The sequence below is a fragment of the Euphorbia lathyris genome, chromosome 7, assembly GCF_963576675.1.
Source record: "Euphorbia lathyris chromosome 7, ddEupLath1.1, whole genome shotgun sequence".
Classification (NCBI taxonomy): domain Eukaryota; kingdom Viridiplantae; phylum Streptophyta; class Magnoliopsida; order Malpighiales; family Euphorbiaceae; genus Euphorbia; species Euphorbia lathyris.
The window spans coordinates 61106341-61123743 of NC_088916.1; the positions used below are offsets into that span (position 1 = coordinate 61106341).

General features: G+C 32.3%; 1 protein-coding gene and 1 long non-coding RNA gene across 5 annotated transcripts; one reads left to right on the top strand and one right to left on the bottom strand.

Annotated features, from left to right (window-relative positions):
* Positions 1-2039: 2039 nt before the first annotated feature.
* On the top strand, positions 2040-3231 carry LOC136200672 (uncharacterized). Its single transcript, XR_010673435.1, has 4 exons — positions 2040-2319; positions 2428-2563; positions 2724-2895; positions 3168-3231. It is a non-coding gene; the product is annotated as an uncharacterized lncRNA (long non-coding RNA).
* Positions 3232-5053: 1822 nt separating this feature from the next.
* On the bottom strand, positions 5054-9111 carry LOC136200585 (uncharacterized). 4 transcript variants are annotated; one of them, XM_065990960.1, is made up of 7 exons: positions 8931-9111; positions 8251-8363; positions 6174-6779; positions 6014-6093; positions 5802-5888; positions 5358-5407; positions 5054-5269 (listed from the first exon to the last, which is right to left on the bottom strand). In XM_065990960.1, exons 2-6 carry the CDS (start codon positions 8264-8266, stop codon positions 5402-5404), a joined length of 795 nt encoding a protein of 264 aa, XP_065847032.1. In that variant the 5' UTR covers positions 8267-8363; positions 8931-9111; the 3' UTR covers positions 5054-5269; positions 5358-5401. The 4 variants fall into 4 exon arrangements, 3 of the variants coding, with proteins under 3 accessions (XP_065847032.1, XP_065847033.1, XP_065847031.1); XR_010673395.1 differs by lacking the exon at positions 6174-6779; XM_065990961.1 differs by lacking the exon at positions 5802-5888.
* Positions 9112-17403: the final 8292 nt, after the last annotated feature.

Sequence of the window (17403 nt, forward strand, 5' to 3'; positions counted from 1 at the left end):
TTGCACAAATCAGATCATAGTGTCCAATAATCAAGAAATTTCAATACTTCAATTACGGACAGACGAGATCAATTGCAAATCAAAGTTGCAAAGGCTCAATTTTAGTCTATGAACAAGAGAGAACCTTTACGAAACGAAATTATAAAAACCCAAATCCAAAATTCGTTAATTGATTTGTAGTAAACTAGCATCCATTTCTTTGAAATCCAAAAATTTATCACCTTTAACCAACCTTGGCCGGTTTCAGACACCCTTCGATCTTCCACGAATCCAATTGTTTTATTTTGAAGTTCATACACATCCTTAGATTGTCAAACAAAATGACAAAAATTTGTAATTGTGCTCTCGTCCTTATGGATTCGTTTCTCATTAAATTTGTTCAACACTAATTTGTGTGGGTAACTACTTGCAAAACAAGAGAAAAATATAGTCGGATCTCCAACGAATGATAATCTTGCTCAAGTTAGTTTTGATTTTAGAAAGAGAAAATAATAAGAGAACTTTAGAGAGAAAAAATAATGTGTATACTTTTTAGGGGCTGACCCTTTATATAAGAGTGAAGACTCATAAATTCATAATCTAATTAGAAAAACATGACTTTATATTAGATTAGGAAAAGAATCGAGATAGTCAACTTTCCTCATTAGATAATTGTTATATGTGCGCCCATGGAATCGTGTTTAGGGAAGAAATCCTATAATCGATCTTATACACACATTCTTTCCTTCTAATGTCATATGTTGTTTCACTTCATTCGAAGTTTGAAAAGCGACATGTATATGTATATGGTATTATGAAGATAAAGACATGTTGTGAAAAAACTTAATTAGTTAATTAGCCAGTTAAAATGGCAGAAATGAATATCTAAATTTTATAGATTTAATATGTTAATTTATTAGTTAGGTAGCTCCATTTCTCTTTTTTTTTTTTTTTTTTTAATAACTAGAAGACTAGTTTTTATTCAATAAGAAATATTAGCATTTTGTTCATTGATATGACCATACAATACAAGTGAATTAATTCGACGATCAATATAGGACCCAAAAACCATATATTATAACAATCATTTTAAGGCCTGTGACAAAAATTACACTATTTGAAGTATAGTGGATGTTTTTTTATAATCTTTTTATTTGGTTTATTGGGCATGTTTTTCTTATTTAAAATAATAAAAACAAAAATAGAAACCACCCACCGTCCGTTCAAGTGTCTTTCATACGATTAAATTAATTAATCTCCAAATTCAAAAAGGATAGATGAGAGAAGCTATATAGACAATAGAAAACATTTTGAGAGGTTTTTATTCTGAAAAATTACCCTCTATACACATGTTTAATGTAATTTTTCGATGATCAGCGATGGTCAAACTTTACGGGTGTTTGGTTGTTCCTTTTTCCTCATTTTATTTGCTTTTTCATTTTAAAATAGAGAAATTTAGGGGTTTAGTTAGACCATCTCTAATAGAGGGTGCTTAAAAGAGTGCCAACTGATGTGGCATCAGGTTTGACAACTTTTAAAGAGTGTCAACTATTGGAGTGATTGTGGGTGCTAAGGAAAGTTGCCAATTTTTTGCAACCTCTTGGTAACCTTGTTTAATTATTTTTTAATATAAAATATGTGATCCCTTTCCTAGAAATAATAAAATCTGGAACCTTTTATTTTTAATATTTATAATAAAATAATAATTTGTAGGATTATAATGATAACTTCTCAAGCAACCTCTATTGGAGCATTTTTTTAATAAAAGTTGTCAAAAGTGATGTGGATAAAAGAGACAATAAAATATTATATTTTGAGATTATGTGTTAAGTTTTGGCACTCTTTTAGACGAGATTTTATACCGTGCTATTGTAGTTCCATGTAGGATATCCAAATGGAACTTATATCCAATACAATGAATACACGTTTATTTATTAATACATTTCAACTGAGCCCACGTTAAATTAGAAAATAAAAAATTAAAATTAAAACTTGCATTGTTTCCTGTGTTTGGTACGTGTTTAACTCAATCGGATTCTACCTTTTTCCACCCTACCTCCGGCAACTGTCGTTGCAACCTTTTTCTACCTTTTTACCTCCGGTGACTGCAACTGTCGTTGCAACCTTTTTACCTCCGGTTCGTTGCTATCTATGGCGACTTCGTTGCGTACTTCTGATTCTTCTAAACCAGCCCAATTTTCGAATCTAATGGCCGAGGTAGAATCGACCGGAGGAGTCAATCCGTGGCCAACCGAAGTTTGACTGTTCTGAAGAGGTTCATCTCCGATCATTTTGATTTCCAGAGTGCTTACACAATTGAAATCAGGCTTGAAATTAAGGGTATATCGTTTTTCAGTTTTTAAATTAAGGGTTTCTACCCTTTCAGGATTTCTCAATTTCTTTCTTCATGTATGTGTATTCAAGAATCTTGTTGTTTTGTTTTTACAGGGTTCTGTTTTGAGCGGTGCATTAAATTACCTCCTTAGACAACTGGAAGACGAATATGGAGTACATACGTTCTGGCCTTCTAGTTGGAAGTAAAGTGGGCACCTGTTGATTTTCCAAAAGAAATTGAAAGAAATTGGTATGGTTACTGTTTTTAACATGTTGAGTTGCATTTTTGTGTCAAGAAATCTTATGAACTATGAAGATTTAGAAAATGGAGATATGAAGTGGCTTTTGAGTAGAATATTAGAGGTTGCTTCAACTCCTAATTTGTCTGATTTGTATCCAATTTTTGGTAGGTTTGATTTGCAAGGTTTGTAGAAGAAAATTAAGGAATTACATGAGAGATGTTTTGAGATTTTTGAAGGTATTGTTGAAGAAAGAAGAGTATGCAAAGGAAAAGATAGAGATTTTCTTGATACTCTCATCACCAATGGTTCATCCAATGATCAGATCAATGTGCTACTTATGGTTTGTTTTCTCTCCTTACTGAAGATCATGCCCAAACTCACAAAACAGTTTGATTAACTATTACTTATGCTTTCCTTTCATTAGGTGATGCTTGAGAGCCATTGATATATAATATTGAATATTTTTATATATAATTTGTGCCAAATTTTGTGAATATGGGAAAAGCTTTACATATAACAGCAACATTAAAATTGCAGTGGCAATCAATGGTAGATTGATAACTCATGCTCTTTTTCACATTGGAATTGAAATGTCTTGTCTTGTGTTTCCAGTGGAGTAGCGAAGAAGTATCCCGAAAATAGAATGCTTGGTTGGTGAAAATTTGTTAATGACAAGGCAAGTAATTCAACGGAACATCAATTTCATATTATACTAAGCAAATGTCTGTTCTTTTCTTAATAATAGAAGTTATCTCTCTTTGATATGCTAGCGTTTTCCATCGGCTGATTTTGTCCTCTTGGATCTAATATTAATGATCTTACAGAACTGGCTAATGCTTTAAGAAAACATGTTTTTGTGTTGTCATATGCTTAAATTAAACTCTACAATATCATGGAGTTAGAAGTTATTACGATGTATGAATGCAGGTGGTCATCTCAAAACGCAGAAGATCATCTCCACCGTCTTTAGCAATTTTGACAAGTCTTTGGAATAGCCCCAAGTTTTGTACCCTTGGGCAGGACAACACCTTGTTTGAAAAGTGAGTCAATGGCATTGAAGTAAAGGAATCCAAGTGTTTTGTCAAGTAATCTTATGGCAATTTGTGGAACTAGGCTATGAAGAACAGATTTTACTGTCTTTCCTATAAATGAAGCATCTTTTATCTATGAAAATGCCTCATCCCTTGGCACGTAAGTCTTGATGTTGCTTCTTGATTCCGATAATGGGTCTAGCATTTGAATTCAAATAATGTGTTAGTGAAATTGATATTAATTGATGTGGAACAATTTAAAAAATCATGGTTTTTTTTTATCGATTTTAGAGGGTGGGCATCCAGTTCTGCAACACCTTGGATATGGAAAAGGATTGGCAATGCCACCTAAAACAGGTCATTTGAGATGAATGTTAGAAACAGGTCTAATTCTTTCTTCCTCAGCCTTTTCAATCCACTTGGTGTCTCTGATGGCAAATAGCTCTGTATTACATCCCATTTATTAGTTCCTGATCTTATTAAAAAATAAAGGTTTAATACATCATGCACTCTAAATTTGTTCAAAAAAAACTTAATTAGCATTTCAAACTTCCAAAATGTGCATAAAATATTCGTTAGTCTACTTTCATGCATTTCCTTTATGCTGATAAATAATGCAGGTGGATTCCAAGTTTGTCATTCATTGGGTGGAGGTACTGGTTCTGGCATGGGAACTCTTCTTATTTCCAAGATTAGAGAAGAATGTTGATGAATGTATAGTTTTGGACAATGAGGCCTTGTATGACATCTGCTTCCGGACTCTCAAGATTGCTACTGCAGTGACAGATTTACTTTCAATGCTTGTATAAAATAAGCATGCATATTATCTCAACATTCATGCTTTTAATTTTTCTATAATACTCTTATTACATGTACTGCTTGTGTTTCTAATTCATGCTCCATTATTCTTTTTACTGAAATCAGGTTTATTCATGATTTTTTTTTTTTTTTGCATATATAGATGACATTATATTTCATTTACTCTCCTCCACGGGTTCATTATATTGAAATAAGGTACCAAAATAGACCTATGGTTTTTAGTAAGTATCAATTTAGGCATCGAGAACAGATTGGACACGTCATTCCACGTACAGAACTTAACAGAGTAATATCAATAACGTGTTTCGTTTCGTTATCGAGACCTAAATTGGTACATTTTTTAAATGCTAAGCTTATATTGGTACTATTTTGTACGTGATATCTAAATTGATACTTACCAAAAACCATAGGTCTATTTTGGTACCTTATCCCTATTGAAATTAGTTATATGTTTCTTATTTTTCAATCAACATATTGATTGAATTATGCCACTCAGTACTAACTTTTAACATTAGCTGAAACATCAATTCTAAAAATATAGATGATAATGACTTAACAAGTTTGTGAACCAAAGAGTTATGCAAAATAATATATGATAACTCGAAAAAACATTTGTTAACATCCAAAATAGACTTCACCCCAATTAAATGTTTCAAAACTGAAATTATTAAATTTATAAAAAAAATAAGACATTAATGTGAAAATTGTTAACATTCAAAGTACACAAAAAGAACATATTGTAACAACTCAGTAGCAATAGGAAAAACGGATAAAAACAACTATTTCATATTTTTGCATTTCCTCCTCAACCTCCTTCATCTTTCTGCACTTCATCTTTAACCACCTCATACCCTTCTTCTTACACTGATACAAAAAAAAAGAACAATTCACAAATTATCAGAAACTCAATTACAACAATTAAACAATGCAATTTACGAGCCTAAGCTCTCACCTTAGCTCCCATGCTCATTTAGTTTTTCCATTGCAGACGTGAAGTTAATTCTTATAACAAAAAGTAATAGTTAGTTTAACAATGAATATGGATATTTGTAAAATTATCATAAAGTTTAAATACTTACTTGATTCAAATTAGTCCTATGATTAATGTTTTGCATCATGGATGTGAAAGACATATTTGATTCAATACCATTATAATCATTTCCATTACTCCGTTAAGTTCCGATTTCTCCCTCCACTTACAATTGATAGAACTTAACGGAATAATATCAATGACGTGTCTCGTTCCGTTATCGATGCCTAAATTGATATTTTTTTAAAACGTTAAGCCTATATTGATGCTATTTTATCGCGAAGCCTAAATTAATACTTTCCTAAAAACTATAGGTCTATTTTGGTACATTATCCCTTAAATAAATAAAATTTTGAAAAACCTTACAGGAATCTGTTGCATTGTTTGCATTGATAAGGATAATGTTGTAGATGAAGGAATATTCTCGGGAGACACGATAGGAGTAAACCAACTCTATAAAAACAATATAACTAATAATTAGTTGAACTATTTCATTGGATCTTTTTTGTTCAAGTATATAAGATCAAAACTATTTCATTATAAAATAACTCATTTATTCTTCTAGTCAAAACTCTCACCTGTGAAGGTACAACCATTCTTTGAGAAATTTCTATGGGTTGAATCACAACATCCTCCACGTTTGTAACTTTTTGTTTAACTACAAATTTAAAAAAGATTATTAGTACACATATAACAAAATATTCAACTAGAGATTCTTATTAGTATAAGAAAACATACCTAATTTTTTAGATCCTTTTTTTGCTCTTGTTTTTCTTTTCTCAAAGTGGCCCTTCAATCTTGCATTCCCAACACCTTTTGGCTTAACCCGTGGAGGATTTAAAATTGCAGTATTATTATCATCACAAAAGTCAGGGTTCACGTTATCATCAACCTTATCACCTTCCAAGTTTAATTTTTCTAGTTCACGCTCAACTTCCATCTCAATTCTAGTCAATGCATCTTTACAAATTTTCCTTGTTGTCTCAAATCGTTGACTTCTAAAAAATAAATTATATGCACGAGATGTTAAGTGATTGCGGAATATAGACTCAAATTTCTTACAGCTGCAACTAATTTCTATTGTATCTGCATTAAAAATCACTATTCGAGTTTTCGTATCTCTCTCTTCTTCAACAATCACCTCAAAAGTATATATATTCTCATGTGATGAAACTTCTCTCCAAGTTTTTGCAATCCCATTTAGAAACTCATCCTCAAACACCTTATACATCCTCAATGTATAAACTCTGACAACACTCCTCAATATACTGCTATTTTTTATTTTGATTAAAGGAATACTTTGTTTGCAGTGAAAGTCTTCTGATGCTTCACCTTCACGCCAACCTGATATCAATTTCTCAAATGCAAGTACAAAATTGGTCAATGAAGTTGTTTTATTTGCCAAACCATTCAAAACACTATTGGTGCTTTCACTTCGTTGTGAGGATTTAATTTCTGCTGAAAAAAAATCCTTATTTAAACCTGTGCACCATTTCTTTCGTTTCTCATACAACCTACAAAGCCAACTATTATCTTTCAAACTTTCAAAACGATTCATCAGTTTTCCCCAGCTGAACGTGTTTCCGACTTTAACTAGCTCTATAGACTGACTCGCCTACTCCAAACTCAAGTTCTGAGTCACAATGCATCAAACATTCATAAAACAACTTTCGAAATTCCTTATTAGAATTGAAACTTCCTAAATGAGATGACGCATTCTTTGATATGTGCCATAAGCATAACCTATGGCTTGTATGTGGAAAAACTTCTTTAATTGCATTAGCCATAGCTTGGTCTTCATCTGTAAAAATTGTTTTGGGCGCTTTGCCCCCCATTGACTCCAAAAATGATGTAAATAACCATATAAAAGACTCAGTTGTCTCATCAAGTAAAAATGCACAACCAAACATGATATTCTGCTAATGATGATTAACTCCAACAAAAGGAGCACATACCAAATTATATCTGTTTGTACGATATGTTGTATCAAAAATAACAACATCTCCAAATGAATCATAATCATGCATGCTACCCCCATCTCTCCAAAAGAAGTTCGTCATTCTGTTTTCTTGATCCACTTGAATCGTATAAAAAAACATTGCATCTTCGGTTTGTCTAAGCTTAAAATGGTTTACTAAACTTTGAGAATCCCCAGCTTCAATTAATACCATCTTCTGCTTATTCACATAATTATAACAATCTCTTTTTGTGAAACCAACAAACTTACTACCCCCAACCTCGGTTGACATATATGAATAAACATTTTTTGTGCTTATTCCTGAATTAACCATTGTGTCAATAACTTTCCCTTTATCAATAGTCACATCCCTATTAGATCTTAAGAGATGAACTTCCGATGGCAATGCAAGCTCATGATTATGATTTTGAATAAATTTGGTTATTTCCCATAAACCATTTTTAACTGAAAATCGTACCATTGCTTCACATCCCGTTCGAGTTTCTATTATACTACGATATCTTGTACTATTAGGATCTGCTGTACTATAACCTTGTTTAGAACAACAAAAGATACGCATTGAAATTTCCCTTGTCCCCGTACGAAATCTATGTGTATGTCTTCTAATACTGAACCCTTTCCGAATAGCATATTCATTATACAAACTATATGCCTCATCCTCATTTTGTACAGTCAATCCCATCAAATTGTCATTAAATTTATGATTGCGAATAATATGCAAATTATTCTCTTCACCGATTGACATATTGTCTTCGTTGTCATTAATATCTATAATTAAAAAATAATAATCATTATAATAATTACATAAAAAAAAAGGTTTGTCAATAAAAATTGTACCTTTTATATTTTCCATTAAACTTTTGAATGCGAAGAACGAACAAGAGCAATAGACTTCTGATCGTTGAGAGCGTTCGAAATAATGAAACAACAAAATAACGAATTTTTCCAACCTTGCAAAAAAGGTAGTGAATGAGAATCTCGTATGCACATATATATATGGTTCATAACTCACTATCTCTTCAACAATCAATGTGAAAAACAAATAAAGTTTCATGCCAGCCTAAAAATCTAATATATCAAATAATAATAATTCTATATCAAATAATAACAATTCAATTTTGGTGCACTTGTTTTATGATTAGCTGCACTGGTTTAATTCTATATCCAATAATAACAATTCAATTCAATTCTATCAAAGTTTCATGATTAGCTGCACTGCACTTGTTTTATACATTTAAATTCAGTTTTGGTGTCTGTGCTTTTTATTACAAAAGAAAACATACATGCTCACAATAAAACAAAAACAAGATCGACTTATAAACACTTATCAAGCATCTATATAATAAGTAGACAAATCAACGAGCTTCATAAACAACGAAATTTATTCTCCTTCTCTCACTGTTTGTCACCGAGTTCGATTGTAATTTTGATAATACCTCAAACTCGGATGAACGTGCAGTTGTGGACTGCTAGAAACAGAAAAAAAATCAAAAGTTTAATTCTAATTGAGATAATACCTGGAAGCCGGATGAAGGTGCAGTCGTTGGCAGCCGGAAACAGAAAAAATCGAAGAAAGCAGGGAAAGTCGGATTGAAGGTGCAGTGTTTGGCGGCCAGAAACTGAAAAAATCGAAGAAAGAGGTGAAGTCTTTGGCTGCCAGAAAAAAATCGTAAAAAACAGATGAAGAGATTATTTTGCAGTTAAACACAGGGAGTGGTGGGAGGAATCGGAAATTCTGTTCATAATAGAGTAAATAATGTAAAATTAAAATTTAATTTTTTTATTTTCTAATTTAATGTGGGTCCAGCTGAAGTGTATTAATGAATACACATGGATGCATTGTATTGGATATAAGTTCCAATTAGGTATCCTATATGGAACTATCATAGCACCATATAAAATCTCCTTTTAGACACCTTTTAACCACATTTTTACTTTTCAGACTGAAAAATAGTTTTTTATAAAAGTAGAAAATCGTGTTTTTTTTTTAAACAGCAAACAACAAAACGTAGCAACAAATAACAGTTAAACCAAATAGACTCATCTGCATCGGTCCCAATATAGGAGACAATAGGCATCGGAAATGTATTAAATATGAAAAAGAAAGAGGATGAAAAGATGGTCCATGGACAGCTAAGGGAAGGGCGGATTGAGTTACGGATGTACCTCAAACTACAGCCCTATCAATAAAAGCCTACCCCTGTCATAACTTTAATACTTCAATTTCAAGGGAGCAAGCCAACCAGGCTGTGTTTTTTCTTTTGTTTTTTTTCCATTAACTAATTGAATCGTGGAAAAATGATGAGCACCAAAAAAAAAAAATCTAAATTTCCTCTTATTTTTAAAGAAGTGCAACATGAAAAAATTTCATTAATTTTGGAATAGTTCTATGTTTAGGTATGTGGAGTAATTTAAGTTTAGATAACAGAAATCTATTTTACCTTTATCTGAACTCGGAGGTGGAGATCGTAGTCGTAACGGGAATGTCGACGCATTCCTCACTCGGAAATCACTCTTTCTATCCTTACGGGGTGTTTTTTAAAAGAGATATAAGAAGTGAGATAGGGATAAAAAAAACAGAAGATACGTTATCCCGTGTTTGTTTGAGAGATAGAATAGTGAGACAGATGGAGGATAAACCTCTTATCCCTCAAATGATATACCCTTCATCTTGGGTGGTATAAGGAGGTGAGATAAATTCCTGCGATTTAATAGTTCTCGACTATCATATTTTTATCCTTATCTCTATCACAATCTTTATTTTTATCCATATCCAAATAGAATATCAAACGTTCCGTTACTCCTAATAAATACTGCTCCTAACAAATGAAGGGTTGTTTTTTTTTTATCTCAATTCATACCAAAACAAACGGCATCCTAGATATTGGGTAGGAATAAAAGAGAATAAAAGATAAATCCGGGCTTGTATATACTTTAAGAGTGGGTTTGGTATTTGATGGGAATAGAGATAAAGATAAATATTGAGATAATTATTAAGATAAAATATGAGGATAAGATAAAAAAAAAAGTTAAGATAGTTAGAAATTATTATTTCATTTCATGTTTGTTTTGTGCATATGAACAGAGATAAAATAAATAATTTTACTATATTACCCCTACTTAAAACCACATAACATTGATTTGAGTAGGGATGCAAGTGGGGCAGGGATTCCCCGTCCCCGTCGGTGACTCACCCCGACGGAGACGGGAAATCACCGATAAGAATCCCCATAGAACGAGGATAGGGATAATTTTATCTCCCGTGACGGGAATGGGGAATGGTATCTCTGTCCCGTGGGGATCCCCAACCTCATCCCGTTAATCCCCATCGGGAGAATCTCCAATTATTCTATATTATAATTTAAATATTATAACGTTTAACTTAGATTAAATAGACTTATTTTCAAATAAAAAATTAAAAGGGATAAATAAAATATTAGCCAAAGACTAAATGGACATTTTCCCTAACCTACACTAAACTAAAGGCATAGTATCTCCGTCATTCTTTCGATAAAACCTAGAATTAGAAAGAAGAAGAGAAAAGAAATATATCCTGATTTTGTTTTTCAAATATAAATGGTGATTCCCCGCGGGATGGTGATGTGGAATAGGGAAAAAGTATTTTTAAACGGGGATGGAGATGGAGGACAAATATGTCCCCGTCTAACTCATGGGGATGGAGATGGGGATGGGGAATCCCCAACTAGTCGGAGACGGGGATGAGAAATGCATTGCATCCCTAGATTTTAGGGATAAAATTGACTTTTCCATCTTATTAAAATTATAGGAGTTTATCTCACCTTTTATGCTACTCCCTCCTAAATATAAAACTTGTGCGATAAGAAGATTATCTCTTCATTATCTTATTGTTCTATTCGTAAAACAAACATGAGATAATTGGCCTTTAAGGGGGTGTTTGGTTGCTCCTTTTCGTGCTCCTGTTTGCATTTTCACTTCAAAATGAAGAGTTTTAGGTGTTTGGTTAGTGACTTCCTGTTTGTCTTTTACACCTGAAAAGCAGCATTAGATGTTTGGTTAGTGACCTCCTGTTTGCCTTTTACACATGAAAAACAGCTTTTTGGAAAAGCAGCAAGAAGCAACAGCAAACAGCAAACCGTAACAGCAAGAAGCAACAATAAACAACAAACCGTAATAGCAACAACAAACAATAGGTAAAACAAGTAGACCCTAAATTTTTTATGCTTATCCCAACTCATTTATCCCTCGTACCAAACGCTCTCTAAGTAGTCAAAGGATGACTCGGTTAACTGGCTGATCCAAATTGATTCGCATTGGAATGATAAAATTTTATTATTTTTTAGGTTATACATATACTAAGCAGTAAAAGGTTAACTCTAGTAATAACGGATCACGTTGAAAACAAACGTCGATAATAAAATTTTACTATTTTTTCATTTTTACGTTAGGATTAGGATATATCTTATGTCCAAGAAGGTAAAAGAAAAAATTAGATTTTAGGAAAGAAAATAAAAAGGAATTAAAAAGGTTGCAAATGTTGGTTTAGATATGGTAAGAAATAACAAAAACAACTGAAAGAATTGATTTGGTACCATGTTTCAACTACTATGGAATCCATTTAAAACCGACTACCTATGGCTATGGCTACAGCTCTCCTAATTTTATGACTTGGATATTGGAGCCCAAATTAAACAGTACAGGCCCAAAGGAATTAAATATCACCATAATAATAAATCTTTATAATATTAAATATGTTAAAATTTCCCTAAATATTAAAATATGAAATATACTAGTGTGAACCCCAGTGCTGGATCATTTTTAATTAGTGTGAATTTTTTTTTATTATGATTAAATAAATTTATTAGAATTATCAATGAATTATTAGAATTAATTGAGTCATACCATTTTAAAAGAAAGTAGCTCAGATAAAAAAAAATGCAAGGATGTAAAATTAAGAATAATATAAAAACAATAATTTAGCTCCAGTATAGAAGCAAGAATTATATTTCAACTTTTTAGATTATTTAAAAGCTAAAAGGGAAATTCCAAAACCCTATTTAGTGATTTCTAAAGGAAAAAATAATTATAATTATAAAGGAAGTAAGAAATTTTACCTACAGTTTGGGATAAAGGTCATACATTCTTTGATTTGAATAGATAGTTGTTGAATGTTTACTCGTATTGGAGGGTATGGAATTTTCTCACGTTGTGACAATAAATTTTGACGTCTCCTTCTTGTTTTGACTCCCGGTTCAACCATACACAGAATTGATAAAGATGGTGGAGCAGGTTATGGTTGATCTGTATTAGTCATGGATGCTCTTCATTCAATCCAGTTAACATGTTAATTGTCATATCCCTCACATTTTGCAATTCAGCATGTTGCATGTGATACACATTTTTACCGTCCGTCTGCCTACACACATTAATTTTACCAAACATTAGTTTTAATTTTTTCCCCCTAAATTATAGCAAATAAATGTTAATTTAATACTACTTACAATTGTCGACCTAGCAGCGCCTGTCAGACCAATCCACCTTTTGGTACATTGTAAGTATCATTTAGGGATTTAAACGGGGCGGGGCGGGGCGGGGCGGGGATTTGGTTTTCCATCCCCGTCCCCGCCTAAACGGGGATTCCCCGTCCCCGTCCCCGCCAGCTAAACGGAGATAAAAACTGTCCCCGTCCCCGCCCCACGGGGAAACCGCAGGTACGGGGAATCTCCGTTTACCCATTTGGTACAAAATTGCCCAGTCTATATCCTTTGCTTAACAACCTGAAATAATGCTTAAAGTATGAAACAAAATTAATAACAGAGCATATCCAAAAGAAAATAGATGTGCAATACATGAGCAGTTATATACAATATTGTCCCCTAAAAATATCCCAGTATTCTGGCAGGCATTAGAGTTTTCATCGTGCTCAGGAAATGCTATTGTTGCTGCATTGGTATTTAATAGTTCACTACCTTCATCAAAGACCAAATTACAAAGGCTAAATAACTCCTGGTCAGCACATTGGATGCAAGCTCAATCCATTTCTCATCCTTAACATCTGCAAAACCAATCACAAAGAATACTAATAATTTCATTTCCCCTTTTCCTGTTTCTTGATCAACAAAGCTAAGTAGAAAACTTCTTGGAATGCACACTCCATAGAAGCAGCAACATATAAGGAGTTGTTCCAAACTTTTAAACCAGGTGGTGTTGCTTTAATTCCTCCTATGTCGGTTTATAGTTCATAACCTACCTCCATATCCATGAACAGTCCAAGGGATGCACATAAATTTAAGGCACTGCAAGATGAACTGTTTTTCAATTTATTTATATATAAACGGGGATTAATCGGGGATTACCCGTCGGGGCTTTACGGGGATGGGTACGGGTACGGGGATCCCCGCGGGGCGGGGATACCATTTCCCGGCCCCGCCCCGTACCCGCCTACGGGGACCATATTGGTCCCCGTCTCCGTCCCTGCCAAAAAACGGGGCGGGGCCCCGACGGGTACGGGTATTCCCCGCCCCAGTTGCATCCCTAGTATCATTACATATATTCAACTTGGAAATGCAATCCACCGACTAACGGAAGTGACTCTACTAATCTAGAGTGTCTTTCGTTTCACATTCCAATGGAAGATCCATGTCGTTTTCCCAATTTACATCATGATATCCTCGCATATCAAGTGTGTGGTACGAATCAATTTGGGAAGGGTTTTGAGGAATAGGTTGGTTCATACCAAATTGGCGAAGACATCTATCAAGATGATGAAATTCCAACACACTTTCTCCAACACGACAATATGGAGGCAATATTTGTAGCACATTATTATAAGATTGCCAAATTAACTAAAAATATAACAAAAAAAAAATGCAAGTTCCATTAATTGCTTACGTATGATATGAGTTTAAAAAACAATACCTATTTATTTGATTGTCTCTTTGATTATCTAATGCAAATCTAATGTGCGTTAGATTATGACATGATATTTTTGACAGCTTCTTGAGAAATTTCCACCTAAAAATATAGCAACACTTTATTCATAATGTTACTTCATAAAAAAATATTTTTTCATAACCTTATAAACATTAGAGAAAATTTATTTACTTGGCCGCAAGTGGACGATCTATGAGAATTTGATGGGACACCTTCAGCAATATATGACGAACTATTAGAATTCACTCATATGTCCATATTGTAGGAATTATAGGCATCCACCAATTTGTTTACATGTTGGATTAGTGACTTTTTACATCTCCCGATATAAATATACTAGCATTGTAGTATCTTATGCATATTTTTTAGCCCCATCATCTATGACTAAGTCTAACTGGCAACAACATCATATGAACTAAACCAATACTTTTAGAGCATCTCCAATAGAGGGTACCCAAAAGAGTGCCAAGCTGATGTGGCATTTAGTTTGACAACTTTTAAAGGGTGCCTACTATTGGAGTGAAGGTGGGTGCCAAAAAAATTGCCAAATTTGGCAACCTTGAAGCAAGGTTGCTAAACATTTTTTAATATAAAAAAGTTGATTTACTTGAATACTATTGGTTCATCTTTTTGATGAATTTCTCTCTCATTTCACTATTGGTTGACAATATTTATAATTAAATAAATTATATATTAAGTAATGATTTGTGGGGCCATTGTGGCAACTTTTAAAGTTGCTTTACTATTGGAACATTTTTAAATAAAAGTTGCCAAGAGTGGTGTGGATTACTAAATTAATAAAATATTATATTTTACTATCAATTTTTGGCACTCTTTAGAGCAACCTCTATTGGAGATGCTCTTATTAGCAAATAATAAATCACCACGTATATAGAGTATCAAAGCACACGTTTGACATTAGATTTTCAACCAAATTAGTTTTAATTGCCCCCCATCTAAATCACCATCATCAGACACTCGTCCTAATAAATCATTACAATATTGTTTCCAATCTAGGGTTGTCGGGCCATAGTGACGGCATCGCCATCAACTTTTAACCATGTTATCATGTCGACGTCTTGTAATGTCGGGGTTGCTTCTACGACAGTGAAGTGAAAAGTATGCGTTTCTGAACATCATCTTTCAACTAGTGCACTTATTAAACTTTGAGCAAATGACAGCACCAACACTAGCAATACAACTAAATCTAGATGAATTATGTTCAATTTTTGGATCTATGTTATGATATGCCTTAAATCTTGATGCTCCCTGACATCTTAAAACTACTTCAACATCCTATACATTTAAAAATGCAATATGTTAGTTGGAATACATGCAAAGAGTAATATGTATACATTTAATGTTATTAATACTAATATGTTAAATTCAAAACTTTACCAGATTCATCAATATATTTTGTGAATAGTGAATGAGTTGTAGATACAATAAATCTACATTTTGTAGATGTCATTGTATAACTTGTTCAATTCTTCATTCATATATCATAATCTTAAGAGTTAACATTTATAATAAGTTCTTCAAAAAAAATATATACATAATAAATCAAAATAAAATTAGATTAGTATGATAATCTAATTTTATATATATACATAAATTAAATTAATTATAAAATTATAATTAGTATCGTAAGATTCCATATATTATCAAACTTTATATATATTTATATTTAGTTCTACAACTATAAAAATCACATGTTTAACTCATTTATAACTACAAAACCCATTAGTAATATAATTATATACCTAAAACAATTTACATAAAAAATATATAACTAAAAAAATAAAATATAAGTAAAACAACCATTTACATAATAAATATATAACTAAAAACCAAATATATTTAACTAGAATATTTATTAACCTACTCATTTGTTAACTAAAAATATATTTCACTAATTCGTCTACTATATAAAAATATGTTTAACTACCTACCAAATATATTTACTTTAACTCATTTATTAACTAAAAATATAATTACCTACAAATATAAATTATACACTTGCCCAAATATAAACACTTTCATACATTGTTTTTAAGATGTTCATTTGATGTTGTTTCACACTAAAGTCACATAAGCAAACGATCTAAGTAAAATCAATTATAAAAACAATATGTTAGAATTTATAATTATCATACCATAGTTGTTATAATTGTTTAGAAGAAGAATGAAGAGATTGGAAAATACATGATATTTGTAAATGGTTTAGTAGAAGAAGGAAGAGATTTAGTAGGAGAAGAATGAAGATGGTAAATAACAATGAATGGGCATGGTTGTTTATAAGTAAAACTGGATGGGGAGAATCGAATATTTTCATTCTAACGGGGCTCATGCAGATATTTTCATTCTTATTTTTTCGACCAAATGCACTGCTCTCCGCATGTGAGCAGTGTCTAGTCTTGTCTAAACTGACACATAACCGGTGACAGTGAGACCGGTTAATAAAAAACCGGTCTTAGTCTGTCATGTTTGTCTCCCGCATATATGGTAGGTGACCTCGGTTTTACCGGGGTCTTTATATTTTTAAAACTAGTTATTAATTCACCGGTTTCAACTAGACCTGTTCAAAAGCCCACTGATCCGTCCAGTCTGTTCAAGCCCGCTCTTCAAAGCCTAGACTTGGATGTATATATTTCGTAATAGGTCCGGCCCAAGCCCGCTTAGGCCGAAATACAAAGTAGGTTAGATTTGGAATTTGTCTCAAAATCTAGGCCCAGCCCAGCCCCGCCCGAAATTTTAATAGTAACTTTAATTTAATAAATTTTATAGTTTACTAAACTTTATATTTCAAAATAAAAAATTTAAATTTCTTCAATATAAAAATTTCCAAACCATATATTTTTTAGAATTGGTGAACATGTACATATTTTTGTTACTGTTTTATTTGTTACTATCAAATAAGTATTTTTTTTATTTAGAATTCCGTTAATAGATTTTTATTGAAATAATCCTCTAAAATTTAGTTTATTGTATTTTATTATTTATATTTATAGTATAATTTTTTAGTTTAATTTTAATTTTTAAAAAATACAAAGGTATTAGTTGGATCGGGTTGGGTTG

What these genes read in the sequence shown, in the direction of transcription:
- LOC136200585 (XM_065990959.1), bottom strand. An exon ending in AAAAGGATCTAAAAAATTAG is followed by an intron (nt 6,094 to 6,173) that starts GTATGTTTTCTT and finishes TTAAATTTGTAG; the next exon opens with TTAAACAAAAAGTTACAAAC. An exon ending in GAATGGTTGTACCTTCACAG is followed by an intron (nt 5,889 to 6,013) that starts GTGAGAGTTTTG and finishes TTGTTTTTATAG; the next exon opens with AGTTGGTTTACTCCTATCGT.